The sequence below is a fragment of the Tachysurus fulvidraco genome, chromosome 5, assembly GCF_022655615.1.
Source record: "Tachysurus fulvidraco isolate hzauxx_2018 chromosome 5, HZAU_PFXX_2.0, whole genome shotgun sequence".
NCBI classification, from domain to species: Eukaryota; Metazoa; Chordata; class Actinopteri; order Siluriformes; family Bagridae; genus Tachysurus; species Tachysurus fulvidraco.
The window spans coordinates 27599479-27627144 of NC_062522.1; the positions used below are offsets into that span (position 1 = coordinate 27599479).

Below are 27666 nucleotides of genomic sequence, written 5' to 3' on the forward strand. Positions count from 1 at the left end.
GGGAATTAGTATTTAGTGGTAATATGTTGGTTGGTCAGAATTTTTATTTCATTTCCATCCTCCAACATTGACTTAAAGAGTAGATATGCAAAGCTAGATAATGCAGTGCATCTATACAAAACAGTTGAGCTGAGTTACACCAGACAATCGTCTCGATACGTCGGCTTGTGATGTCTTGTGATTGATGGAGATATTTGAATAAAGCATTACAACCTGAGCTGTTTAGGTAGAGTGTAGGAGAGCTGGACAGATAAATAAATAATATGTGCTCCTCGATGGATTTCTTGAACAAACGGTTAAATCCAAAATTTCAAAAATAATTCATCACAGAATTTCACTTCACAAGAATTGTGAAATTGGTTACCATTGAAGATCATATGAAAGCATTTCAAGTCATTTTTACATGTCTTGTAATAATAATTAGTTTTAATTATTTTATGGTTTTATGATGTCCATACACGTCCTCATATTCAATAAATATTTCAACTACATCTATGTCAAGAACTGCTGTTCCTGCTTCTCTTGAGTTTGTGAAGTCACTGCCATCTGGTGTCACAAGACAATAACTACATCCTCCAAAACAAACAGCTTAGAGTGTTTTTGTGGACTTTAAGTGAAGCCTATTGACCATTAACCTACAGTGGCTTAGAGTGGATAATCTCCATTGATGTAGCAAGCTATCGAGAGAATAAAGCTCTGGAAGAAAAAATAGGTGAAGTCTGAACCACACAAAGCCATTAAACATTAAATAAATTATATATACTGTAAATGTTGTTTTTTCTTGTTCTTAATTCCTTTTTTTTTGTTTGTTTAAACATAAGAATAAGACATTATCTAGGACAGTGAAGACAGGCGTCTGACAAAAATTTGTGATGAACAAGCTAACCTGACTGAATGGTGGCAACGGTTAACTTCTGTTTCTAAACTCTTACTGGATTGTAGCATTTTGACTATCACAGAGTGATCAGACCTGATCTGTATCTATTTTATAAAATCTTAACAAATCTGTGGGTATTTGGGTTTATTTTGTACAAGTATTTTGGGTTTAATTCCAGCATCTACGCTGTGTGTGGATGTTCTCCCTGTGCTTCGGGGAAGTACTCCAGTTTCCCAAGTCCAAAGACATTGGCATCTCTAAATTGTCTTATATATATATAAGACATGTGTGTGTGTGTGTGTGTGTGTGTGTGTGTGTGTGTATATGTGTGTGTGTGTGTGCGTGCGCACAACTGTGGTAATCAGTACAGAAACAAATTGGTCATTTAAACCACTGTGACTCTCACTAAAATAAAAAGGTGAATGAATGCAATAAATTCATGTCCATCAAATCCTGCAAAAGCAACCTAGGAATTCCCGAGTTAATGAACATGGCCTTGCTTTGTCATATCTATCGTCCTGTATTAAAGTAAAAAAAAAAGACGACTTGCTCTTAGGCCTCTTGTTGTTCTAAAGCACCCCTCTATTCTGAGATACATCTGTTTTAAATTTGAGACAAAAGGTATAAACATATCCATTCGTCATTCCTCTCTGACCCCTCTAGCTCTCTCTGGTCAGAGGAGCTGCCTTCAGCTGAATATGTCACATTAATGCATCTGATTGGACAAGATGGAATAGTTATAAGAATACAATCATCACCTGGAACACTGAAACTCTTATTTATTTATTTTCTTACATATCTCCCAATAGAACCCTTTTTACTGGTGTTCAATTCCACCAGAAGAATTTAAATTATTCAATCAGCACATACTGTAAGATCATTTCAATCAGTAATAACAAATGAATTTATTTTATAGTCACTACTCTGAAATAAATTGAATCAAAACACTGTTAGCTTTCATTCTGAGATGTTTTTACCTCCTTTAGTGGTTAAAGATAACGCCTTCAAATTTTAGGAATAATGTTATTCTCTATGAATATAACACCATATTATGGCTACATAAAACAGAAATTCTTATGAAAAACTACAAATTCACTCTAAAGGTCCTAAGTGTCTACTTTCATATGAGCCATTATGCTCCACCATGGTGACTATGTGACACAACAAAGCAGGTGCAAATTATATTTTATTGCCGCTGGTAAAAAGAGTTAACCACAGCCGATTTCACTTATTATTTAGTTAACAACCATTGTATGCATCCTGTTAAGCCTTTTAAGAAAGGAAAAATTTTAAACGCCACTGCACAGAGTATGAGTAGCACAGCCCCGAGACACTACAGAAGACCTCACACTGTCATGTGTGAAACAAATACCCTTTATAAATCTTGTAAATAATGCTTATAACAAGAACACAGAAGAAGGGTTCACTCTGGCAGTGGGATCACCGCTCTGAAATGGGCTTGCAGTTCCTAAAATATAGCCACTACCAAGGGGAGGAAACAGGGACCAGATGTGACACACACTGAAAATTTCTGAAAGAAAATGTGCAGGAAGGTTGCATGTGCATTTGAAAACTGTGATATGTAAAGACAAGGTTTTAGTGGAAATGTCAGAGCTGCAAAATGCAGGTTTTATTTGAAAAACTGAATAAATATTTGATTACTGAGAATAAGATGAGAGTCTTCTGTATATAGAGAGGGAATATTAAAGGTAGACACAGTGTGTGTGTGTGTGTGTGTGTGTGTGTGTGTGTGTGTGTGTGTGTGTGTGTGTGTGTGTGTGTGTGTGTGTGTGTGTGTTGTGTGTGTGCGTGTGTGTGTGAGTGTATGTGTTTGTGTATATGTGTGTGTGTTATATTGGAAATAATACATAGCAGTATCTCTTCTACCAGCAAGCTATCTTTAATATACTTCCTAATTACTACAGGACAGGGTCAAAGCCTTCCCACCGACTAAGGTAAAACCTCTTTTAATGACCAGTGCCTATAAACTTTCATTGCATGCTCCAGGGGTATCCATGTCCTGCATGTTTAAGTGCTTCCCCTGTTCTAACACACACTCAAGAAGTGCCTGCTAACTAGCTGATTAGTTGACCGGGTGTTTTAGAGCAGAGAAAACAAGTAAATTACAGGGAAGATGAACTTAAGGAGATGGAAAGCACATGGCCTGAGGTTTCTTAAAGTTTCTTGCAGAAATATTACTAAGTTGTTCCAACCCACCTATGACAATACGGTAACATTTGTTGTACATAATACAAATCACTGATTAATACAGGTAACTAGTAATTAATATACTGTTGCTTGTTTTTCCGAAAGTGTTCATTATTTAACATGTCTTTATCTTCTGAATAGTATAATTTATCATTATTTTGGATAACAGGACATTAACCTGACTACATAAAACTAGTCTTTCATTTCATTTCAACACAAGAGAAAGCAAAATACAATACATTGTACAGTACACTACATTGCCAAAAAGTACCTGGACACCTGATCATGACACTCATACATGCATGTTAAAGGTCTTATTCCAAAGACAGGAATATAGAATTGGTCCCTACTGTTCTGTAAAGATAGCCTCAAGTCTTTAGGGAAAGCTTTCCACTGGATTGTGGAAAGTGACTCTGGGGATTTGCACCCATTCAGCCACAAGAGCATTAGTGAGGTCAAGCAAGAAGGCTTTTGTACAAAGCCGTGCTTCAATTCATCCTAATGGTGTTCAGTAAGGTTGAAGTCAGGCCTTCTGTGCAGGCTACGTGAGTGTTTACAGACCAACCTTGGCAAACCATGTCTTCTTGAAGCTTGCATCATGCTCAGGGGCATTGTCATGCTGGAACAAGTTTGAGCTATGTCCCGTAATTCCAATGAAGATAAAGTCATAATGTAACAGTGGAGAAAAGCCTTACTGACAATCATGTGGTTCCAAATTTGTGACCCCAACTCTGTGGGCAAATTTTTATTGTCAGGTGACCACAGACATTTGGACACATGTGTATTTAGATATTTAGACATTTACACTTTCTTCCCAGTGTATATTGTCTAATTTCATTTGAAATATCCAGTGAGCACTTCTGCTAGAGCACTATAGTAAAAATAAAACTTGCATGTTATGAAGAAGGACCAGCTTAAATAAACTCCTACAGGGCAAAATGCCAATCCTTTTACACTGTTCATTTGGGGCCAGCTGGACTTATATAAACACACAGAGTGTCAATTCAGCCAAAGGGATTTTGCTGAGAATAGAAATGTTTAACTCAGCCCTACCTTACACGCCTTCAACACTGGCGGAGCCCACTGGGCTGCTGTAAAACTGCTGATTTTAGTTGTCCTTTTTTATACAAATCCTCTGAATCACTTCTAACACAGAACTCTGCCACAGCTCCAGCAGACAAAGAGGAAAGTGCCGAAGAGGAAAGTTTCATTTCTCATAAAAATGTGACATTTTTTCTATATTTATAGCATACTCAAATATTTTTTGTATTGTTCTTAAATATAAGCTCATCATCCACAGTACAACAACAATTTTCACTGAAACATCACGTTTAAATGAAATATCTGCATACAAATTCTGATATATTGGCTTTTGAATTTCCACATCGTCTAACCTTTATTGGCAACAATAAAACAAAATTCCTGTATGATACATTTCCAAAACACTTCAGGTGTGTGACCATTTTACAGATTTTTCTATATAGAATATTTAATTTGTTTCATTATATATATTTTCTCTTGTTATTTGCAGCAATTTGGCTAAATAATTTCCTTCCGGATTAATAAAGTTCTATCTAATCTCATCTCATCTCATCTTATATTTTCTTATCTTATCTCATCTTATCTCATATTTTCTTATCTCATCTCATCTTATCTCATATTTTCTTATCTCACCTCATCTCATCTTCTTAGCTCATATTTTCTGATCTTATCTCATCTCATCTCATTTTATCTTATCTTAAGTCATTAAAAAAATGCCAGGTGGACGGTCTAAAGGTCCATGACATGACTGTGGATGGTGCTACTTAGAAACTATAAAGATGACTTAAAACTGCAATTACTACGAACAGTTTTGCACTCCAGTTTCCACTGAAAATTAAACGACTCTGATACTCATATTCACACAAATTACACAATTGGACTGTAGAAGGGAATCATTTATAATCTCACTATTCTTTGTCACTCAGATAAGGATGAGGAACCAGACTCGTTTCCTTTTGAGTCTGGTTCCTCTCTGGGTTGCTTTTTGATATAGTCTAATTTATATATTTCTGTAAATGTCCTTTGTTAAAAGGACTATACATATAAACTGAACTGAATTTAAAATACAGACAATCAAACTAAAAAAAAAAGAAAGTCCGGTTTAGACCACGTCCACGTTTCCAGGTGCTTTCCAGGCATTTTTCTTTCCGACAAATTGCTTCTCTAAAATCACTAATCGTGTTAAACACAGGTTAACATCAGCCTGGTGCAGATGGTGCTGCTCCAAAACAGTCCGCGCCTCCGGCAGCCGGCAGCGTGTGTCGGATGACGTCAGCTAGAAGGCGGAGCTCCGGTCGGTGACACGTCACTAAACAAGCGGAGACGTCGTCTTGTCCTCGAAGCGTTCAGAAAAGAGGCTTTGTATCGAGCCGCTTTCTCTCCTCCGAGAGCAGTTCGCTGTCCGTGTCAGTATCGGACGATAGAAAGACAGGCCAGGCTGCGGTTCATCAGCAATGCGGATTGCGACGCTTATCTCTCTGGCGAGGCCGATCGGCCCGGTGGTGGTAGGCATCTCTCTGGGCTTCACTCTCAGTCTGCTCAGCGTCACATGGGTGGATGAGAGCTGCGGTTACGGAGCCGTCGGTGTGACTGAGGAGGCACCGGTGGCTCCGCCAGGAGGGGCGAAGGGCGCGCGCAAGCCGAGCTCGATAGCAACGGGCAACGCCGAGGAGGATGACTTTCAGCCAAAGATTGTGCCATACAACAAGCCCAACCAACAAGGTCCACCGAAGAAAGTTTTCAGGTAAGCTTAAGCCTTGTTTCTGGAGTTGTGTCATGGAGGATTCGCGAGTCAATCGATTCTTCACGAACGACTCTTTAAACACCACCCAGGCGAATCGACTCTCCTCGACGCTGTTATTCACTGCGCTGTTTAATACAATTACACTGTGATTGCACTGGAGTATTAGTTATAGATAGAAATATAAATATCTTTATGAATAAGCAATAGCCTTGTTTTTCATTTTTATTTTTTGGTTTTGTTTGTTTTTTGTTTTAGCTCTTTGCTAAAGGACTCAACACTTTTTTTTTTATATACGTAATATTTTTGGATTAAAAACTAATGGAAATTTCAGTAGTTCAGAAGAATCACTAAGCTGAGTCTAAATGCAAATGACTCTTTTGGAGCGTCCACGCCCGTGTGCCACAGTCTAAAGGCCACATCTGTGCTTCTCTTATTCCACACAGTTCATGAAGTCTTTAGAGGCGCTTGACATGGCATATTGTTTTGTATAAGCATCAACAATCCCTAGGGTTTCCACACTGCTGTGATTAAAGACATTTGATCTAACGCTTTTGATGTCTGCCCCAGCTCCTGTTATTAAAAGGAGCTCAGCATCCTGTTGTAAACTAAGTTTTTGGTCCACTTCCTGCTGGTCACATTTCAGACAGAGGATATGCTTGATTAGTTCTCCTTTTAGTCCAGACATCCTATGGTGCTATGATTAGGGTGCTAATATTTATCATTTTAATTAATTGTGAATAAAGAGCTCTAAATGCACCCCAGAGAAGATCTGGGGAAGAAACGTAATCCAACTGAGAAACCGTTTAAGATCAAATTGTCCTAAATTTTTAAACCTTTTTTTTTTTGGCTTAGTGTGAGGAAACGATTTAGATAATAAGTAGAAACAAGATGTACATTTTATTGTACTCTCTTTCTTTTCCCCTTTAGAGCTAAATATGTCAGCACGGAGCTGGGCATTCATGAGCGTCTCTTCGTAGCAGTCATGACCTCCAAAACCAACTTGAACACATTAGCTGTGGCAGTGAACAGGACCCTTAATCACCATCTGGATGGCCGCCTTATCTTTTTCACCAGCTCTCACAATCGCAAAGTCCCTCATGGGATGTTTGTGGTGGCCCACGGTCATGAGCATCCTGTGCCCAACATGGTACAAACAGTGCAGTATCTCCTGGAGCACCATGTAGCAGATTATGACTGGTTCTACATACTTCAAGATGACACTTACATCCAGCCGGACAGACTAAAGATGCTGGTGGGCCACTTGAGCATGGACCTCCAGTTGTACATGGGCCACCCAGGGGAGTTCATTGGAGGTGAAGCCCAGGGAAGGTACTGTCATGGAGGCTCAGGTTTCCTCCTGTCCAGGGCCTTATTGCTGAAGCTTAAGCCCTTCTTAGAGCATTGCCGGACTGACATCGTTAGTGTCCGGCCTGACGAGTGGCTGGGGCGCTGCATTGTTGATTATGCTGGCGTTAGTTGTGTGAAGGAGCATGAGGTAAGACAGATCTATTGTAAAAAAAAAAGATAATTGATTGGTGGTCTGCGAAAACCATGAAAATGACAGAAATGTAGTTTTTATTTGAGACTCCTACTTTAAGGATACATAAATATATGCATTGTCCAAAATGAAATGCAAATGATTTTATTTAGATTACTGAATTTCAATCCTTGCCCTGGCTCTCTGCCTGCTCACATCCTTTTTGGTAAGGATCCGGAAACTGTAAATGCACTCAGTCTGTATAACTATGTCTACGATCTTGGTAGTTAATATTGTAAAACTTCTCCCAATTTGTTCAAGCTCTTGGGATAGGTAGCCTATGCACTGTAGAGAAATAGACATAAGACTATTCGGTTCAGTTCAGAAACAATGTTCATGTGTTATCAGATTATTAATCATGCACAGAAAAGAATACTCCGTGAAAAACGGTGTAAAAATGTCTAACTGATCTGATAAAAGACATTTTGGCTACAGAACAGAACTAAATTACTCAGCGCTTATTTCTATACTGATGTTAGCAGGAGCATAAATCAGTCTCAGATTTTTACCTCAGATGATGAGACATGTACAGTAGATGATGCTGATAATGAAAGGGAACTTATTTCCCATTTTAAACTTTGACTTTTTTTCCAGTTTGACAGTATCGGTGTCTTCATAACTGGATTAGGTTATAAATGTAGAAGTAGTAGTGTGATCATTTTTGTGTATTTCTGTGTGTTTGGACTGTGTTGTTTGAAATATGTGCATTAGATTATTATTTCAGTTAAGAATAACTTTATAAAGTTACTTATTTCAGTTGAGGAATAAGAAATGATTTTTATTAGAAAATGTCACATTTTGACCATGTGAAGGTTTTTTTATTTCTGCAGACCAACATACAATTATGACTCATAATTTTAATGGCTCCCTTTTTTCTACCCTTTCATGCAGCTACAGTATATTCTCGTCCTCACATATTTTCTAATTTTGTGGCTTTCCAAGTTGTTCCTTCATGACTTTTCAAACAAGAGAGTATACTTTATATACCGCCTCTTCAATAGAAGCTGGACTTGCTACTGATGATTCTCCTCGTGAGGCGCAGTTAAGTTGTGTATAAAATAGCATCTGCATTAGCGTAGAGATTTATATGCAGGAGAGTTTGACAGATTCTAACCTGGCATGGATCATCCTGGCCAGCTCCAAATGCAGACCAGTGTAGATAAAGCAAACTGTTCATGTTGCCTAATTCCCCTGAGAGGTCCAGGTTTATGCTGGCCACAAGTGCCCTCATTTTTCAACCTCGGCTCTCGTGTGTCAGCAGGAAACCACAATTCCCAGGAGTGTTTGACTCCGATGAGAAGGTGGCTTGTTTAGGATTGAGATGCAGTACAGCGAAGTGCAATGTTGGATTAGAATTTTGAACGCTAATCGTATTTCAGGGCCAAAGTCCCTATTTCTGATGCAGATGCACTTGCAAGGAAGCAGTCATAGTCAAATTTGTAAAACTCAGCACAGTCTCGCAGAAGATGCGTTGAGAAATGTATGCTGCATGCTGTTTTATCTGATTTTCCAATTGCCAAATAGCGTAAACTGCACCATATTGGGTTTATGAGTGTTTCCACTGATGGGGGGCATTTAGCCCATTATTCCATGTCAGGCAACAACATATTTTTACAGGTTTCTTACTTCCCATGACCATTCAAATGATTAATTTGTCTTGATTTTGTGATTTATATGTAGTTCACAGGCTTAATACGTGTGTGATATATAACCATTTTCATGTTTCTGCGATTTTGCACTGCCGTGTGCTTCATTGTGACTCTCGGCATATTATGTTACAAGTCCTGAAAACGTTTAGTGCTGCAATTTAAAATGGGTGCATGCTAATATGAGTTGTAACAAAATAACACACAAGTGGACTATTTTTCTCCGTAATAAAATAAGACAATCTCCAAATTAATTTTGGACATGTTTTGAACATTTACAGTAACTGAGACTCCCAGGAAGGTATCAGGATTCTCCCCATGTCACATACATTAGTCTGGCCTCCTAGGGTGTACTTACTTTCTGTCAATGTAAATGGAGGTGATATGATATGTTTGATTGAAATTTAGACTCCAGTTAAAATGATTATACTGAAAATGATTTCTTGGTTTACTGGAGAACAGCAAAATCTGCCATTTAGGTTTCATAAGTTTTACTGCCTACAAGCAGTACCTGGTGCTGGAAGTATTACTCCACCCACCCCTCCACCCCACTCTACTATGACCTTTTTGACCACTTACATTTTTCTGGAGGATTTAATTGTCTACCTTGATTTTGTTGGTTATGATGAATCAGGAACAGGGAACATTATATATTGCACAAACCTAATGCATGGCGAATGTGGACAACCTGTGACCCATGAGATCACTGTGTAGCCTATCACACGACTTGGAGACTATGAACTGCCATTGCATTGTCCAGCTTTGTGTTTTGGTCAGTTGTTAAAAGTGCTATACTAATAAATTGAATTGAATGTCTTTAGTGGACTTTTAGCTTTTACTTTTTTATTACGTTTACAAATATAAATGTATAGATGTAAGGAGACACACATGGCACCTTTTTTTATGTCTGATGAAATTCAGGTGAAAAAACAAATAAGTATCCTGTTTGGACAAGAGTGCACATGCCATAACTAACACTATATTAAAGCACCTGTTGCTCGTAATACAACACTGTCTTTTGATTTTACGAGCCTTCAAATTTCTCGATTTATTTCCTTCTTCCTTGCCAAAATGCTCCAGATCCATCAGATAGAGAAGGGATCTCTTTTGCACAAAAAACATCATTTGTTTTTGTTTTAAAGAGCCTGGGGCAGCCATAGCAAGTTTCATCTGATCAGATATTTTGAAATACCTTGTTTTTTTTAAAAATGAAAATAATGATTGTATTACGTCTTAAAATTCATCTACAACACATTTTTAAACAACAGGACAGTGAGACAATTACTGATCAGAGAGGTTTATATACTGTACATAGTCGGGTCTGTAAAAAATTGGACATTGACAAGGTTCTTGTTGCTGACTATCGCAACAGTGCTGTTTGAAAGTAAATAAACACTGCAGACTTTCTGTTTTAATGTGAAGGTATTTACAGGAAAAGCTATATCAGAAATGAAATTTGCATTATTAATACTTGTTTGAATCCTTTGCAATTAATGACTGAGCCGGCTTTCACACTGGCAGTTTAGTCTGAGCACAGTTGCATGAAAAATTAGTAATGTGAAAGCGGTCATGTGGACAAGGAAGTGCCCCGTGGTACCAGACGCAAAAATACATATAGGAGATGGTATGAAAGTAAATAAACACTGCAGATGATTCTTTTTTCTCTGCTTATAGTTTTACCTTTAGCAAGTGATGCATGTTCAGTTGGATTCAGATCAGATCATTAGCTATCCATTGCAGAATATTTGACATGTTTCCCTTATAGTCTTGTGATAGTTTCCAATTATTCTTTGCGTCCATTGAGTTTTGAAGCATGAAACTGAATGTGAGTACAAATTCGAGCCATATCTACTTCAGAAACTTTACTTTTGCTTGTTCCTGCACAGCACAGACACACATTGAGTTAAATTCTGTGGAAGTGATACTCTCATACATCCCATAGCCATATATGTATTTTTAAAAGCAAGTGTCATTCAGGCTTTGCAATAGGTTTGAATTATCCATGGTGGTTTAACATTGTAACTCAGTCTGACTTGTCAGGGAGATGACTGACAATGCAGCAAAACTCGAGCCAATACAAAATCACCACTTCTCAGCAAGCAAAACTACTTGAGGCTCCAAACACTCCAACTTCATTTATCCCTAGACAGACATATAACACAAGCATAGTCCGCTATTATAGTTTTTGTGTTCCGTTGCACATAAAGTTTGGATCCTGGCACTTCTTCGCTCAGTGGCAGTAGGATTAGCAAAAACGAATGCTTAGTCTTTGACGCGAGCAAGCCAGAAGTGAAAGGACTTCCTTTCCGAGACCCTTGCTGAGAGTCGTTAAGTTAATTAGTGTAATTAGGTTGAGCTCTTTAAAACGGCATTACTACTGTCAGCAAGGGTTGTGCGGACGCTTGGCAGGGTCTTGTTCTTTTTAGTTATGATGAACTGTAATTTGGAGTATATGAAAGATGCAGCTTAATGCGTAAGAGCTACTTGTTATTGGACTGCATGCCATATCTGGACATTGTTTTTGTTTTTCTGTCTCACAGGGTCTTCATTATAATTATTTTGAGATGAAAAACAACATGGACCTGAGTGGAGATGAAAGCCCAGAATTCCAGGAGGCGCTCTCGGTTCACCCAGTGAGCAGCCCAGAGCAGATGTATCACCTACACAGATACTTCACAGAGAGAGAGCTACAGAAAACCTATGAAGAGATCAAGAAACTTCAGGTGAAAGTCTCCAATTTCTCTCAGTAATAACTGGATCCTTTACCAGATCATTTGTTTTCTTCTTGTTCCATTTGGATTATAGTTGCTATGTGATTGAACTGCTATCAATAGTTTATTTGGTCCTATATTTGAGATTCAGACCTTATATAGCTCTGGATCATATTTTTTCATGTTATTATGAACCATATTTAAACACCAGAGACCTGTCTATGGGAGAAAAACAAACCATATCAAAGCTTAGAAAAGAGTGGAGAATGTATAAGAGCCATTGTACAAACAATGTGCAATGCCAGTATAGCAATTTGGAATGTCCTGAAAAAGAAAGAAACCACTGGTGTACTAACAACCAGGCCTCAAACAGGTTGGCCAAGGAAAACAGCAGTTAATGATAAACACTGTGAGAACCGTGAAGGAAAATCCCAAAAACAACTGTTAGTGACATCATCACGAACCTTCACAGGGCAGGGGTGAAGGTATCACAATCTAAACGTTGACAACAGAAATATAGAGGCCATACAACAAGATGCAATTCCCTCATAAGCAGTAAGAGTCAGAAGGCCAGATGAGAATTTGCAAAGAAATACAAAGCATGGAGGAAGAAAAGGTCTGTTTATGATCCAAAAAGCTAATTGTTCATGCGTGGATGCTTTCTGGAGCAGGATCACTAATGATAGGAAGAGCAGAATGAATTCAATATTCTCCAGAAGCATTTTCTGTCAATTTACAGAGAGATGCATCCAATCATATATACATTTACAGCATTTGGCAGACGCCCTTATCCAGAGCGACTTACATTTTATACAGCTGAGCAATTGTGGGTTAAGGGCCTTGCTCAGGGGCCCAGCAGTGGCAGATTGGTGGACGTAGGAATCGAACTCACAACCTTCCGATTGGTAGCCCAACACCTTAACCACTAGGCTACCACATCCCATTTCTTAAGATTTACATCAGTGACCAAAAACACCCTTCCAATACAACACAGCACTTCATTTGGGGGAAAAAGTGAAACGTTTTAGACTGGCCAAATCAATCACCAGATCTTAACCCAAATGACAGCATTTTACCTTTTATTTATTTATTTATTTATTTATTTATTTATTTTAGAGGAGACAGAAAGGAGAAGGAATATGCAAGTTCATTTTTTGTTTAATTTCTGTTTTGTTAGTATTTTTTTTACATCCAAAGATGGAGGCCACCAAATGTGCCATTGTGTTTAACATGTATAGATGTAAACCTTAAGAAATGAAAGCTAATATTATTTCCTAATAGATCCTGGTGGGATTTCTACACTTCTCAAAAAAATAAGGAAACAGTTAATCATCACAATATTATGCCATGTGAATTAAACTGAAGGGAATTCTGTCTGTCCAGTTATTGGTGCAAATGAAAGTGAAAACCGCTGCATTGGAATAGCAACAGCAAGACAACCCCCAAAAAGGGAATTGTTTTGCAGTTGATGGCCACAGACAATAGCTCTCTTTATCATTCCTTACTGAGTGATTTGTCTCAGGTTTTGTTAGGGTCCTTATCACTACTTGTAACATGAGGCAGTACCTGCCACCCAATCAGGTTGCACAGGTAGACCAGCTCCTCAAAGTTGGTACAACCATATGTTCCATTGCAAGGTGGTTTGGTGTGTTTCCCAGCCCAGTTTAAAGAGCATGGAAGAGATACCAGGAGATGGGCCATTAAACAGGGAGAGCTGGACAGAGCCGTAAAAGGGCAACAACCCAGCAGCAGGACCAGTATGTCCTTCTCTGTGCAAGGAAGAACAGTTGGAGCACTGCCAGAGCCCTACAAATTGACCTCCAGCAGGCTTCTGGGATTTTTTTTTTGAGGGGGGCATGAGAACCTGACCTCCTCTTGCGGGACCTGTGCTCACAGCCCAACACTGTGCAAACTGATTGGCATTTGCCAGTTGAACACCAGAAATGCCAGGTCCACCCTTGGCTCTCTGTTTTCTTCACGGATGACAGAAGGTTCACACTGAGTACATGTAGAAGTAAAATGTGTGAATATGTCATGGGGGACATTATGCTGCATGCAACATCATCCACCATGAACTGTTTGGTAGTACAAATCAGTACCCTTCCTGCTGTTAGGTACCAGGATGAAATCCTCAGAGCCTCTGATGCAGTGGGTCCTGGGTTCCTCGATGACAAGGCAAAGATGCTGTTGACTGGCCTTCATGTTTCCCAGTCCTGTTATAATGTGATAGTGTTCCATTCATTTTTGTTTAATTTTTAACTTTAGGAAAGCAGAAATATTTTTCACCAAATGGACTTGTAAATGTTTTTATTTACTTTTCATTCTTATAAGGGATTCTGCAGGAATCTACTATATTAGATGTTCTATTGGGTTTTCCCAGGAAGCTACATGTACTGGTACAGGGTGCTGCAGTTTCAATGGACAGAAAAGACAAAGAAAACACTATGCAGCTGTTGAAACACGATATTTTTACTGGCAGTCCTACATTTCTCAGTAACCTTGTTTCAACATCACGATTATGTGACGCACTCCAAAAGAAATATACATGACTGACTGACTCTAAACAAACATCAGTAATGTTATTGTTACTCTCATGTTGATCGTAGTGCTTTATTTTGTATTTGCTGCAGGCAGAGATAAAGAACATCAGCCACTTGGCTGTGGATGGCAACCGGAGCACAGCATGGCCTGTAGGGGTCCCGCCTCCCTTCGAGCCCAAAAGTCGGTTTGAGGTGCTGCGCTGGGATTATTTCACTGAAGAGCAGCTGTTCTCCTGTGCTGATGGCTCGCCCAAGTGCCAGCTAACCGGTGCTGATCGCACAGACGTGGATGACGTGATTAAGGTTGCTGTGGCTGAGCTGAATAAGAAATACTCACCTGTGCTGCAACTGAGCGCCCCACAGTTAGTTAATGGATACCGTCGCTTTGATCCAACCCGCGGCATGGAATACACACTTGACCTTCAGCTCTGGGCTGAGACCGAATCAGGCTCGGGGCAACTGGTGTCACGACGCGTCCATTTGCTCCGCCCGCTAAGCCGGGTTGAGATTATTCCTATGCCGTATGTGACCGAGGCCACACGAGTTCATATTTTACTTCCACTAACTAGTGCAGACCGCAGTACAGCAGTCCAGTTTCTGGATCACTGTGCTTCAAGTTTGTTTGAGCCAGCTGAGAATGCAATACTCAGCTTCCTCTTCCTCTACGAGCCTGCAGAGGCACAGAAAGTGGGCACTGATGATGTTTTTGCAGAGGTCAAGGCTAAAGTGGCTGCAATGGAACGGCGCTTTCCTAATGTCAAAGTGCCATGGATCAGTGTAAAGACTGAGAACCCGGGTCTTCTGCGTGTACTGGATGTGGTATCGAGAAAGCATCCGGCAGACACTTTGCTTTTGCTAGCTACTGCTGATACGGCCCTGAACTCTGAATTCTTGAATCGTTGCCGCATGAACGCTATAAGCGGCTGGCAAGTTTTCTTCCCCATCCATTTTCAAGCCTTCAACCCAACAGTGGCGTATCCTGATCAGGCCCTGCCCACGGCTTCAGATTTAGTACGTGAAGCAGGCCACTTTGATCGCTTTTCTTTTGAAGAGGCATGCTTTTACAACGGTGACTACATGTCTGCTCGGGCACACATGGAAGCAGACACACATGAGGATGAGGAGCTGCTGGAGAGCCTGGATACCTATGACGTGTTTGTGCGCTATTCAGGCCTGCATGTGTTCCGTGCCGTTGAGCCTGCGCTTCGTCAGGAGTACCGAAATCACACATGCGATGCGCGGTTGAGCGAGGACACCTTCCACCGTTGCCTCCAGAGCAAACGTGAAAGCATCGGCTCCCGATCCCAGCTCGCCATGCTCATGTTTGAACAAGAACAAGGCAACAGCACCTGAGCTCTTTTATGAGTCTCGTTGCAGGAATCAGAGACTGGCGACCGGCTAGCATGTTCTGTCCTGCGAGGTTTCGACACATCATTCAAAAGAACATGCAAACAACGAGGTGCTACAGTAAGCATCCTCTAAATAAGCCACCACTCCAAAACCCAGCAATGGGCAGAATAAAATGCTGCATTTCAAGGAACCTTTTTCAGAGTATGTGAAAATCTTCTGGAGGTTCTGAACTGAAGAACGTCTCTGTGGTGGCCCTGATAGAAGCAATAAGTGTTGCGGAGGAAACTGTTACGGCTATTTTTGTTTACAACGAAACTAGAGACCTCAGAATGGGTGGAAACCATCCAGTTCCAAGCATCTCCAAAAATGCCTGTGTGTGTTTGAAATGTATTTTTGTCTCTCATTCATTTTCATGCTTGCTATGTTTGTCGGGGCCAAGGGCCAGCTCTGCCTTTCATTATAGTACAGTGTATTTCATGACTTGTAAAGAATCTGGAAAAAGTGTGAGTGCTGTACTGTGGTGTTGCATTTGCCCAAGTTCTAACACTTGAGGATATAAGCAACACAAATGCAGTGTGTGCGTGTTTTTGTGCGCGCCTGTGTGTGCGTGCCTCTGTGGCTGTTTGTGTGAGAGCGTGTGTGTGTGTGTGTGTGTGTGTGTGTGTGTGCGTGCCTGACATTGCCCTCTGTGGTACCAATAACTTGTTGAATGAGATTACCATAATTATTATTTATAATATGCAGTGTAGTATATATTTGAATACCTTTATATTAATATATATAGCATGTAGCTGCTCTAGCTGTTAAGGAAGGGTGGACCTGCTGATGCACACTGAACGTTCTGGGGTTGCCGACTGACTTGAATAATGACAAATAATTTCAAAATATGAGACCAAATGTTTGTACAATACAGATTTACAAACATTAAAAATGCTGCAATGGCAGAATAAAGCTAAATCTCATGTAAATAATATGGCACATTCCTGTCAGGAGGTTATAGGCTGTTGATGCAGATGGCAATTTTCCAAATCCAAACCTTTTACGTCTCTCATTAGACCATGTTTATCAGTGAACACACTGTAAGCTGTCTACAGAAACTGGAATTAAAGAGCTGTTTAGTTGGTACTTCATTTATTTTTAAACTGTTTGTGAAAAGTGTGTAATGGTGTCCGTAATGGAATGAAAGAAAAATCTAAGTTTTAATCCAGTATATAATGATTTCAAATGTAAACAAAAAACCAAAAGGCTGCTTAAAAATCCTTAAATTACACACTTTTTTTTTTCTCTTACTCTTCACTGTGAGCACCGGCATGTTGAAATGGCATCACAGGATCACAACTCGGAAAGAACATAGAGTAGGGATTATTAATCAGAGTACTGTACTGGGGAAACCTTTCCTACTGGGAACTTCCAAGTTCCCTTTTGGTCATGAACGCATTTTCACCCTCTAACTCGGAGAAACCAATGAAGATGCCCAACAACTTCGAGTAATTTGGGAAGGTGTCCTGAGTTTATATTCTTGCTCACATTTGCTGGTCATCTACTTACTAAATGATTTTATAGAAGGATGTACTTTAGGTCACTGTACAAGAACACGAGTGGATTTACTGTTTATCATAACAATAAACTGTACGCCCAACATTTAAGTTCATACACCATGGTTAAGTCTTGGTTACTATTTTTAGCTGTCTTTTTCCACCGAGCTCAAAATTTGCAAGTTAAAACTTCCCACTACCCACTTTGTACTTCCTATCATGCAGAATTTGTTCACATAATCATTGTTTTTGTTTCTGTAATGTAACAAAGAACAGATTTTTTTTTTAGGAGAGACTTAAAATTTTACATCAAATAACTTTACTCATCTTCAGTCACTGTACTCTGTAGAAAAATGGGGACACTGGCATTTATTGATATTTGAGGACTCGGTACAAGCAAACCTAGAAGGTATGTATTGTAACTGAGCAGTGTTCCCAACAATATGTGATGAAGTGTGTGAACGAAGACGATAATGTGAACAAAGAAGAACAAACCTATCTAGTGGTTAAGGCATTGTGAAGCTGCACCAGCTGGGCTTTTGAGCAAGGCCCTTAAAGCCTTCTGTGTTGAATCATAGCTTCTCCTGCACCTCCAAAGCTGGAAGATGTGAAGAAAAGTCTGTCACTGTGCTGTAATGTATGTATGGCAATAATAAAGGCTTCTTCTTCTTTTATTTATAAGGTCCAGTTGTGTACCTCAGCGACGTTTCTTTACAAATATGTCTATCCAGTTAAGGGTACAGTGGCTCAGCAGTTAAGACTTTAAGCTACAGGAGGTTTGGAGTTCAAATCCCAGCACCACCAAGCTGCCATTGTTGTGTCCTTGAGCAAGAGTTTTAACCCTCAGCTGTCCACTTGTGTCCTGACTTAGTTGTATTGTACTTTTAATAAGCTTAAGCTTCAGCTTAATGAGCAACTTCCAAAATACTCCAGTTTAGTTCAATGCTTTAAAAGAGTGTACTTTTTCAGATGACCCCCTATCAACCCCCTGCCCAGTGCATCAGCCCCTCCTTTACCTTTAGCTTCAGTAGCAGCTACATGATGTTTTATTGCACACAATCAAAGGTTTGACAATGGAAAAAGACACAGGGGTCGTTTTGTACGCAGATAACAGTTTTCCCATGTTTGAGTCCGAAGAGAAGTTCATTTTATTTTATTTGTGATAAAAATATAAATACTACATATCATGTAACTGTGTCCTTTTTTTGTAGTTTTAATAATAGTCACTAGATGGCATGAAAGTCAAATACATCACTTCACTAGAACAACTCTTCTTCCATGCAGCCAGTGTCTCAGTGAATGTCTCACTCTGTAATCAGGTATCCTTATGATTTTTTTTTTACTTTTAAATTAGAAATGATATCATTATAAGTAAGGATGAAACGTCTGATAAGTCCCATTCACTCTGCTGACATTCTGAAATGAAACCATTTCTTGACTGGCAGTGTGTTCTTATTAAACGTATGTGAAATGAATTTCTAAAACCATCCAATTAGTCAGCCTTCGTTTCTGTTCTTCAAACAAAAATTAGTTTATTGATTTAATGTTTTATGTGCTTTTTAAAAAATGAACAAAAAGAGAGGCTAGTATCTTTGTTACGCACAAAAAAAAATCATGCTGATCCATATCCCATATCCACAGGCAATATTTGAGCAAATATTGATTTTCCTTTGAATCTAGGATGAGCTGTTATTAGTATCTGGCTCCCAGAGGCACTATAGGCTATTGTTTTATTCTAAGAAACATGACACATGGAAAAGTAACAAAATTATTTAACTGAACACTTCAGCCAACTCACTTTAGCCCTGTTGGCAAAGCTGGCATTTTCAGTATGACTCTTTTCATAAGAACTGCGGTTGGCATTTCCCAGCAAAGGTCTATAACATGACTGCGTGTATTTATAAGCTCTGTAAGAAGATGAATGAATGAATCAGTCAAGACAAGAAAATGTGAGCGATGCTCCAACAGGTGTGTTAAAAATTCTCATCTAGTGCACTAAGAAATGATAAATTTCATTCTACAGCAGTTCAGTCCTTTCTGGTCGTCCTATCAGCAAAATAAAATAAGAAAATAAAATTGTGTTGTATCCTTGAGGTGAATGCGATCTGAGGTTGTTGTTTTTTTTTTTTTTTTGTGTGGCATGAGGGATTACTGGTCTAATTTTCTGGAAAATGCAAAACCTCTCTAAAAATACTTAAGGACTGTAAATGTAGCGTAAAGATGCTTTACTGGGTATGCAAAATAATACAAAAATATTAAAAAAGTCAAATAAAATTCAATGGAAAAAGTAAAAGATAAAAAGCAATTTTCATATTGCAGGTATTAAATATTATTTATTCATATATTTAATTAATAGATGATTGTTATTATTACTATTATTATTATATTTTTATATTAAATGCAAACCTAAAAAATGAAGGACACAAGTTTTTGGGAATTTCACCCTTCTGATTAAAAAAGTGTTGTGCTTGTTTTTCTCGAGTAAGAGAATTAAATCCGATAAATAAATAAAATATAACCTCCTTAAAAATGCTATGCATCTACTGAAGAACATATCTTACATGCAGTATAAGAGCATGTGTGAATCAAATTGGCCTTGTTCCACCGGTGCTACTGCAGGACGATGCCAATGCAACCACGTGCTGATGTAACGGAGGCGGTTTAAGCCAGTTTGACCCCCCACCTAGCCACATACCTTTACACTGGCTGAAAAGGGGCATTCACTGTGAGCTCCCCGTGGGTTTGACTTTGGCTGCAGCTTTTACAGGTGATAAACAGAAACATCTAATTCCAGTGTGTGGTTCCAACCAAGGGCCAAAAGTCTAATGAGAAATTATTGTAAACAGTAATGAAAACTATAGAGAAATCATCTCTTAGCAAGCAAAGTCCTGCTGTCCAGTGGCTTGTGTGTGATGGTTTGGTAACACTGAAGCTGGAAATACACTATGGGGTTGACCTCTCGTCCCATCATTAGCCTCCTGTTGATACAAAATAGATGTCAATTGTTAGAACCTACTGCATATACTGTGCTATTAATATGTGTATAACGATCAGCCATAACATTAAAACCATCTGCCTAATATTGTGTTATACTAGTTCTACTTTTTGTAGTTGTAGGTGCCTTCAGTGATGTACAGGGGTCAGCATGGGAACTCTGACTGTCTACAGTTACGCAGCCCAATACACAACAAGCTGTGATGCACTGTGTGTTTTGACACCTTTCTAACATAGCCAGCATGAACTTTTTCAGTTTTTTTCAATATGTGCTGCACTAGCTCTTCTGTAGGATCAGACCAGATGGCCTAGTCTTCACTCCCCACATGCATCAATGACCATCACCCCATCTTTGGTTCACCGGTTGACCTTTCTTGGCCCACTTTTGGAGGTATGAGCCACTGTATACCAGGAAAACCTCGTAAGACCTGCATTTATGGAGATGCTAAAAAAAACTTTTTACTACATATACAGTACTTTCACAAGCCACATTTTTAGGAATACCAGACTTATTCCTTTTTATAGGGATTATTCCTATCTCAAATTCTACCACATTCTTATAGTTGGATACAGATAGTATTATAGAGATGGTGACAACATTATCATGCTGACTTTGATCAAGTAGCCATAAAGGGATGCACATTCAGCAACAATACTTGATTGAGCTTAACATGCTAAATATGTACACCAACACCACTAGCCTGAACTGTTAACACAAGGCAGATTGGATTCTTGGACTCACATGCTTGCTTAGTGCCAAATCCGTATCCTACCATTTGCATGTTGTAGCAAAAGAAAACATTAACTAGGCCAGCTGTTTTGGTATGATCTTTAACATCCGACTTTAGTTTGTGTTTTAAAGAACAGGAGCCCTGTGTGATCTTCTGCTGTTGAAGTTTTTCCGCCTCAAGGCTTGATGCGTTGTGTTATGTGATGCCTTTCTGCTTATTTAAAGTGTTCTAGTTCAGCCTGGCCATTCTCATCTGTTTCCTTTCATCAACAAGCTCTTTCCCTCTACATAACTGCCACTTAATAGTTTTTTAAACACCATTTTATGGATTCTCTATAGACTTGTGCTTGCAAATCCCTGGAGATCCGCTGGTCTACCACCAGCACCTATAACACGGTCAAAGAGTCTGCATGAGCTGCATGATTGCCCCATGATTGGTTGATTTCATGTCAGGATAATACACTTACAATACAATGCAATTGTTGTAATGTGTAGTGACATTAAAAACTGACCTATATGATATTACTTTTGTGAACAGAACCTCACGAACTGTAGCCATTGTGACAGTTTTCAGTAAATCTGCTCATATTCGCTCATTGCTTTACTTGTAAATAAGATATTTAATGCTAGAGACTTCTTCCACTGTAAGAAGCTTCATGTATAGTTTTCTTCATTTCCCCAGACTTACTTTGGGCTTAAATTCCTCTAGTCTGACTGTTGCAATGGTGCTCGGTGTTAGCTGGGCTCTAAGATTCAGGTCATGTAGGTTCTTTGTTTTCTGCGTCTGGCTCCTCAGGCTCTGCTGGTTCTTGTGCTTCTGTGGTCTCAGGAGTCTTTTGATCCTGTATTTGATTACCTGAATGTGGGACAGAAATATGATTAAAGACTGTTTAGCAACTAAGAAAAGAGAGAGAGAATACCGTGAGAGAAAATCTGTAATACCACCCAGTCTAATGTTATTTAATAACAGTGAATACTTATAGAGTACTTTCCACTCTCTTCTAAAATGCACCTTGCTTAACACAAAAAACTAATCAAAACAAGAAAAAAAGAGAATGTGTATAAAATGTAATAAAAAAGACATTTAGTATGGAATAAAAATTCTCTCTCTCTCTCTCTCTATCTCTCTCTCTCTCTCTCTCTCTCTCTCTCTCTCTCTCTCTCTCTCTCTCTCTCTCTCTCTCTCTCTCTCTCTCTCTAATCCTAAGACACCATTGATCCTGACCAATACTCCTCTCCTGACCTCCCTGATCCATGCCGTACTTCCTCGAGTCTCATTACATGGAGGCCTCACATTGCTGTTGAGGATGTTCCCTATGTAGAGTCTGGAGGTACCTGGGATTGCTCTGGACGGTACCATTTAGAAACCATGCTGATGGCTTTAGGATAGCAAGTTCCATGAACAGTTATGCACTCAGGTCTCCATCAGTTTACTTCAAAAAGATGATTTATATTAAAACTAGAATGAATGACCTGGATACACATTTGCACTATATTTTCTGCAGTTATAGACAGGACATATTTTATAATCACACTGGGTGTCACCCAGATCAGTATGGGTTCCCTTTTGAGTCTGGTTCCTCTCAAAGTTTCTGCCTCATATCATCTCAGGGAGTTTGTTCTGTGTCACAATTGCCTCAGGCTTGCTCATTAAGGATCAATTTAAAATGTATAATTTATATTCTGAATTTATATACTTCTGTAAAGCTGCTTTGTGATAATGTCCATTGTTTAACTTGCTATACAAATAACATTGAATTGATTTAAACGTTTTACAAGTTTTAAAATATTATATCAATTCTCATTCTCTGACTGATGTTTGGTTTGTTTATAATATCTCTCTCTCTCTCTCTCTCTCTCTCTCTCTCTCTCTCTCTCTCTCTCTCTCTCTCTCTCTCTCTCTCAGATTTGTTCATCCCTGTAGTTGAGATATGATGACATTTAATATTTGTGCATACACGAGGTGAGATTTCAGACACAGACACAGCAACACAGCACTGACTGTGAATTCCTATTACAGGATTGTCAGCCTGATTCAGAGCACCTCAGAAACAGCATATTATAAAGTATGTTTTGTCCTTCAACTCAAATGTCCTATTATAAAATTATTAACAAAAGATTCTATGCACCGTACCTTCAAAAGAGGGTGTAATAGGGTGTAACAACAATGATAAACTGTACCTCGTAGATGTAATCGAGTATCTCTAATATTGTGAGAACACTGGCTCCAATGAAAAGTCCCATCTGGCCTCCAATGTCCCCTGAATGTCAGACAGACAAAAGAAAAGCTTTGTCTGAGGGTGAGAATGAAAGTGCAAGCATATCGCTAGAAACCAATACTTTTAATGATGTGCTAATGATTCACTTTTGCAATTTGGTCTTCTAGCTTTAAAAACGAAAGCAATTCCAATTTTTACTGCTTACTTTAGTGCAACATTTAGAAAAGTGATCTTTATATGCAGTGAACAAATGGTGTGTGAATGGCATCATAAGAACACCTGGAGCGTTTGTGTACACGACAAAATCCCACCTAACAGTCCAGCTATGTCGTATGCTTTCTTCTGCTCGATCGTTTCGTAGTTCAGCGCTTCAAAGTAAACATCCAGGACGAGGAAGTTGTCCCTGCAGTATTGGAGATAAGCAGCAAAACCATGACATTCTTAATAGAAACATTCAATATCCTATCGCCTTAAAAAATGGGAAGATGTCGCTTATTGTGTTGTTATAAATAAAGGCGAATACAGGGGAAAAAATAATTACTGGAACGAACATAATCTCAATTTAAAGCAATCTATTTAAAAAGCGCTACTTCATTTAGCCGATGCATGGAGGAGCCAAATTACATTTTCATTTTCAATATTGCAGTTTTACAAACAATAGTGAAGGAAATCGAGAGAGACGTCGTGATTATCATAGAAGCTCGGACAGCGAAAAGATTTTACATTTTTTTCCCTGGCAAGCTTATTTCTTCCTGCTGTATTTGAATACACAGTTAATTATTATTTTGGAAGGAGCTCTTTTTGTCATATTAACCAACTAGAAATTACGGTGTGTGTGTGTGTGTGTGTGTGTGTGTGTGAGTGTGTGTGTGTGTGTGTGTGTGTGTGTGTGTGTGTGTGTGTGTGTGTGTGTGTGTGTGTGTGTGTGTGTGTGTGTGTGTGTGTGTTTTCTAGATTTCTGAAGCCCAGATGTTCTCATGAGATTTGCAAACCAGTTCAATTCCCATAACTCCCAATTCCCATAAGGGAATATCATATTACACATTTTATTAAAAAAAAATCAAATATGTCAAACATGCTTTGGTTTAGGTTTAGATTGATGCTGTCTGAGATTCATTTACATTTCCGAAATTTGGCAGACACCCTTATCCATAGCAGCTTACATTATTTCATTTTTATACAACTGTGCTTAACAGTTGTTCAAAAAAGGTTTAGGGCCATGCTCAGGGACCCAACAGTTTCAGCTTAGTGGACCTGGGATTGAACTCACAACCTTCCAATTGCTAGCCCAACACCTTAACCACTAGGCTAACACATGCCAGATTTAAATGAAGTCATACTATATAGGTCCCCGCAAAGGACTAATATGAAAACGTGTGTATAGATGTGTGTGCGTACAAGTCACCTGATGTACTCCTCCGTTTTGTGGTACTTGCGAGAGAGGAAGCGTGCCGACCCTTTGCTGGGAATTTTAACCATCGAGAGCTCTTTTCCATAGCGTGTGACGTTACACGGTGTCTCACAAACACATGAGTCTCCTGTACTTATCTCCAGCAAAGCTTTATGAGGAACAAAAATGCAGATCTGTAACTAAAGTGCATATAATAACACCATATTACACTTTTTATAAAACTACAGTATATTGCGTGTAAGAACACTAGATTCAATGACTAATCTGGTACACACATGGCCATAAAGTATTAAATGATACGGATAGAACGAAATCTATCGTCATGGAGTGTTAGGTAAATCAAATGATTATTAATCAGTGTTTTTGTAGCAGATCTTACCGAGCGCTCTGTCGGCACATTTCACTTTTGCAGGTGTACAGATATCCGCCTTTCCTGCAGAAAGAAGTTTGTCGTGTTGAAAAGCATAGAGCAAAAGATGCAAATTCTTCCAATGTGTATGAATGTGAATGCTGTAAGTGTTACATGAATAGGAATGATTTATGTAGATGTAGGACTTGATGGTAAATGGAAAGATGAATAGATATGACACGGTCGGTAAATGAATGGATGATTTATACTCCTTTCTATAAGATATAATCTGATTAATACCCTCAGGCCAGTAACATTTTTCAAAAAAAAAATAATTACAATGATCAGACAAGAATGATAGAAAGAGCAATGGCAAGGAAAGAAGTGCGAATGGCATTGAGGTATGTCATTCTTGCATACGACTGGCTCATCTAAGTGGAAAGCTCATTACATAAATGGCCCCCAAATCCCATTTCTTGCAGCGGCTTTGACTGACAAGTGTGAAGATGATTGATGGGTCTACTGATAGCCTGTGCCAGTCAATAAGTGTGAGTTTACAGACGAGACATGCACATTAATAGCAGCTTATCAAGTTTCTTGAGTGCATATACATAGGCGCTTCTTAACATTCACACACACACCTGGCATGTGTATCATCCGACAGTTGCACTCTCTCTGCACCTGGACGCTTTCGCAGTGCAGTCTGCAGGCACTCACGCTGTACGTGTCGTATCCGGGGATCACTGGCTCTGTCGACGCGCGGCAGTTTCCCCACGGCTGAGGCAGGTACGACAGCTAAAGGGATGATTACACACAGAGAACATTAGAGGAGAAATCTCTTCATAATATTACAGATTTTACGTTGTGCAGATCCTTTCATCCAAATGTGAAGTGAAGCAGAATTCGTCCAATCACTGAGAAGTGAAAATTTGTCAGTGAAAAATTGGGGTAAAATTCACAAGAATGAATGATCTCCAGCCACAGGTGGCATCCTTAAACACAACAACAACAACAAAAAAAGCTACATCTGGTATCTGTAATGCTGCAAATATTGTTTGTTTTAGGTTTTGTTTGCATTATCTCCTAATGAATACAGTTGGTTCTATTTCCCAACATATAATCAGAAATGCAGCCTAATAATCCTGCCTGGGCAGCTACTTAGGATGGATGAATGAACCTTGTAAATGCGTCACCCAGCGCCTCATGCTCATGTTAATAAAGGTGATTTTTCTTTTTCCTGCAAGCTTCCTATCTGAAAGTAAAAAATATTTTTTTTTATTGCAAGCTTAGTCTCTTGATGCACATATCTAGACGATGTAGGCAACATGGGAAAAAGCAAGTGCATTGTGTAATCTATGCATATCTGCTTACATGCCTAATTTATTGAACACAAGATACATGTTTAAAAGTTTAGTAACTTTTTACCTTGTCCATCCATATATTACTGGAGTCAGGAGGAGAGGGCTGCACAGCAGGAACGGTTCTGTGCTTGTAATTTGGTGTTGGATTTGAGAAAAGGCCGTAACCATAAACTGCCCCTGGAGTGTTGAGCAATGGCTTCTGCACTCTGGTCATAACTTTCTCAGTATTAAAAAAAAATCCCTTGGATATTATAAAATGTAGCAAAAATAAATAAATAAATGCTTTACTAGCATTCTCATCAGAGCTATAACTGTGTGGCCTTGTTCCCTTGTTTATCAGAAGAATATTTTATTACATTCTGGACTGGACCATACCCTCTGTTCCTGGCAGGATACGAAGGTTTGGAATCCTGGTGAGACTCCAAATCCCAGCTCATGGATATAGGGAGGCTCGTCCTGACTATGAATCTGAACACGAATCCCAGCCTCCAGAGTGGTCTCATCTGTGGAGACAGCGACAGCAAGCCGCATTACCTCAGCATGTTTGTATGTTAAAGTACTGACTGGTGTATATCCAACTATTCACCACATTTCCACTGAATACATGATGAATAGTATTAGGTAAAGGCGTTGCATTCTCATTTTCTTTTCTCCCCTGCTGATTATCTTGCATGCTATAAATCATTAGAGGCTTCTTAAGATTTTATGTGCACTCAAACTGAAACATTTAAAAAAAATAATTGAAAACATTTTCTGGTTGAAATAACAACTTTATGTAAAGCACCTTGAGATGATAGTGGGTATAAATGGAGCTTTATAAACTGTACAAGTTGGCATATATAAAATTGTAATTGTAAACCTTAGAATGTATTGGACAAAAAAATGCACTGGCCAAAGCTAAGGAGGTTCAGGACTTTCATTGTATACATGAGGTTACTTGAGTTACTTGTGTCTGTTGCAAATAGTATACAGTTCTATCCTGTGGTCTTGTGAGGAAGCAGTAAACACAGAGCACCTCAAGTAGTATCTTATCACCTATCTACAGTATCTATCTATCTATCTATCTATCTATCTATCTATCTATCTATCTATCTATCTATCTATCTATCTATCTATCTATCTATCTATCTATCTATCTATCTATCTATCTATCCATCCATCCATCCATCCATCCATCCATCCATCCATCCATCCATCTATCTATCACCCATCCATCTATCCATTAGCATAGAAAACATTCAACGGAGTGAAAATGCAAATAGTTTGAATAGTTTTATTTTACAATAAAAAAAGACCTTAAAGCAATTGCATGTACTTGAGTACATTTACCCGTGCGGACATTACAAAGATAGCAGAAACTATTTGCAGAACTCAAGTCAAGTGAAAAGATCCAAGAGGTTCACCATGGGTTAG

At 39.0% G+C, this 27666-nt stretch overlaps 2 protein-coding genes across 2 annotated transcripts in view; one reads left to right on the plus strand and one right to left on the minus strand.

Annotated features, from left to right (window-relative positions):
* Positions 1 to 5221: 5221 nt before the first annotated feature.
* chpfb (chondroitin polymerizing factor b) lies at positions 5222 to 17863 on the plus strand. The gene is made up of 4 exons (XM_027133639.2): positions 5222 to 5870; positions 6798 to 7365; positions 11594 to 11776; positions 14395 to 17863. The coding sequence occupies exons 1-4, from the start codon at positions 5581 to 5583 to the stop codon at positions 15655 to 15657; spliced, it is 2304 nt and encodes a 767-aa protein (XP_026989440.2). The 5' UTR covers positions 5222 to 5580; the 3' UTR covers positions 15658 to 17863.
* Positions 17864 to 18508: 645 nt separating this feature from the next.
* asic4b (acid-sensing (proton-gated) ion channel family member 4b) overlaps positions 18509 to 27666 on the minus strand; it is a 36020-nt gene continuing 26862 nt past the window's right edge. The window contains exons 3-10 of the mRNA XM_027133395.2: positions 26629 to 26756; positions 25534 to 25687; positions 24923 to 24976; positions 24538 to 24691; positions 23444 to 23535; positions 23095 to 23174; positions 21602 to 21769; positions 18509 to 20167 (exon numbers count right to left, since the gene is read on the minus strand). Coding sequence (XP_026989196.2) covers positions 20063 to 20167; positions 21602 to 21769; positions 23095 to 23174; positions 23444 to 23535; positions 24538 to 24691; positions 24923 to 24976; positions 25534 to 25687; positions 26629 to 26756 — 935 coding nt within the window. The 3' untranslated portion in view covers positions 18509 to 20062. The remainder of the gene's footprint in view (positions 20168 to 21601; positions 21770 to 23094; positions 23175 to 23443; positions 23536 to 24537; positions 24692 to 24922; positions 24977 to 25533; positions 25688 to 26628; positions 26757 to 27666) is intronic.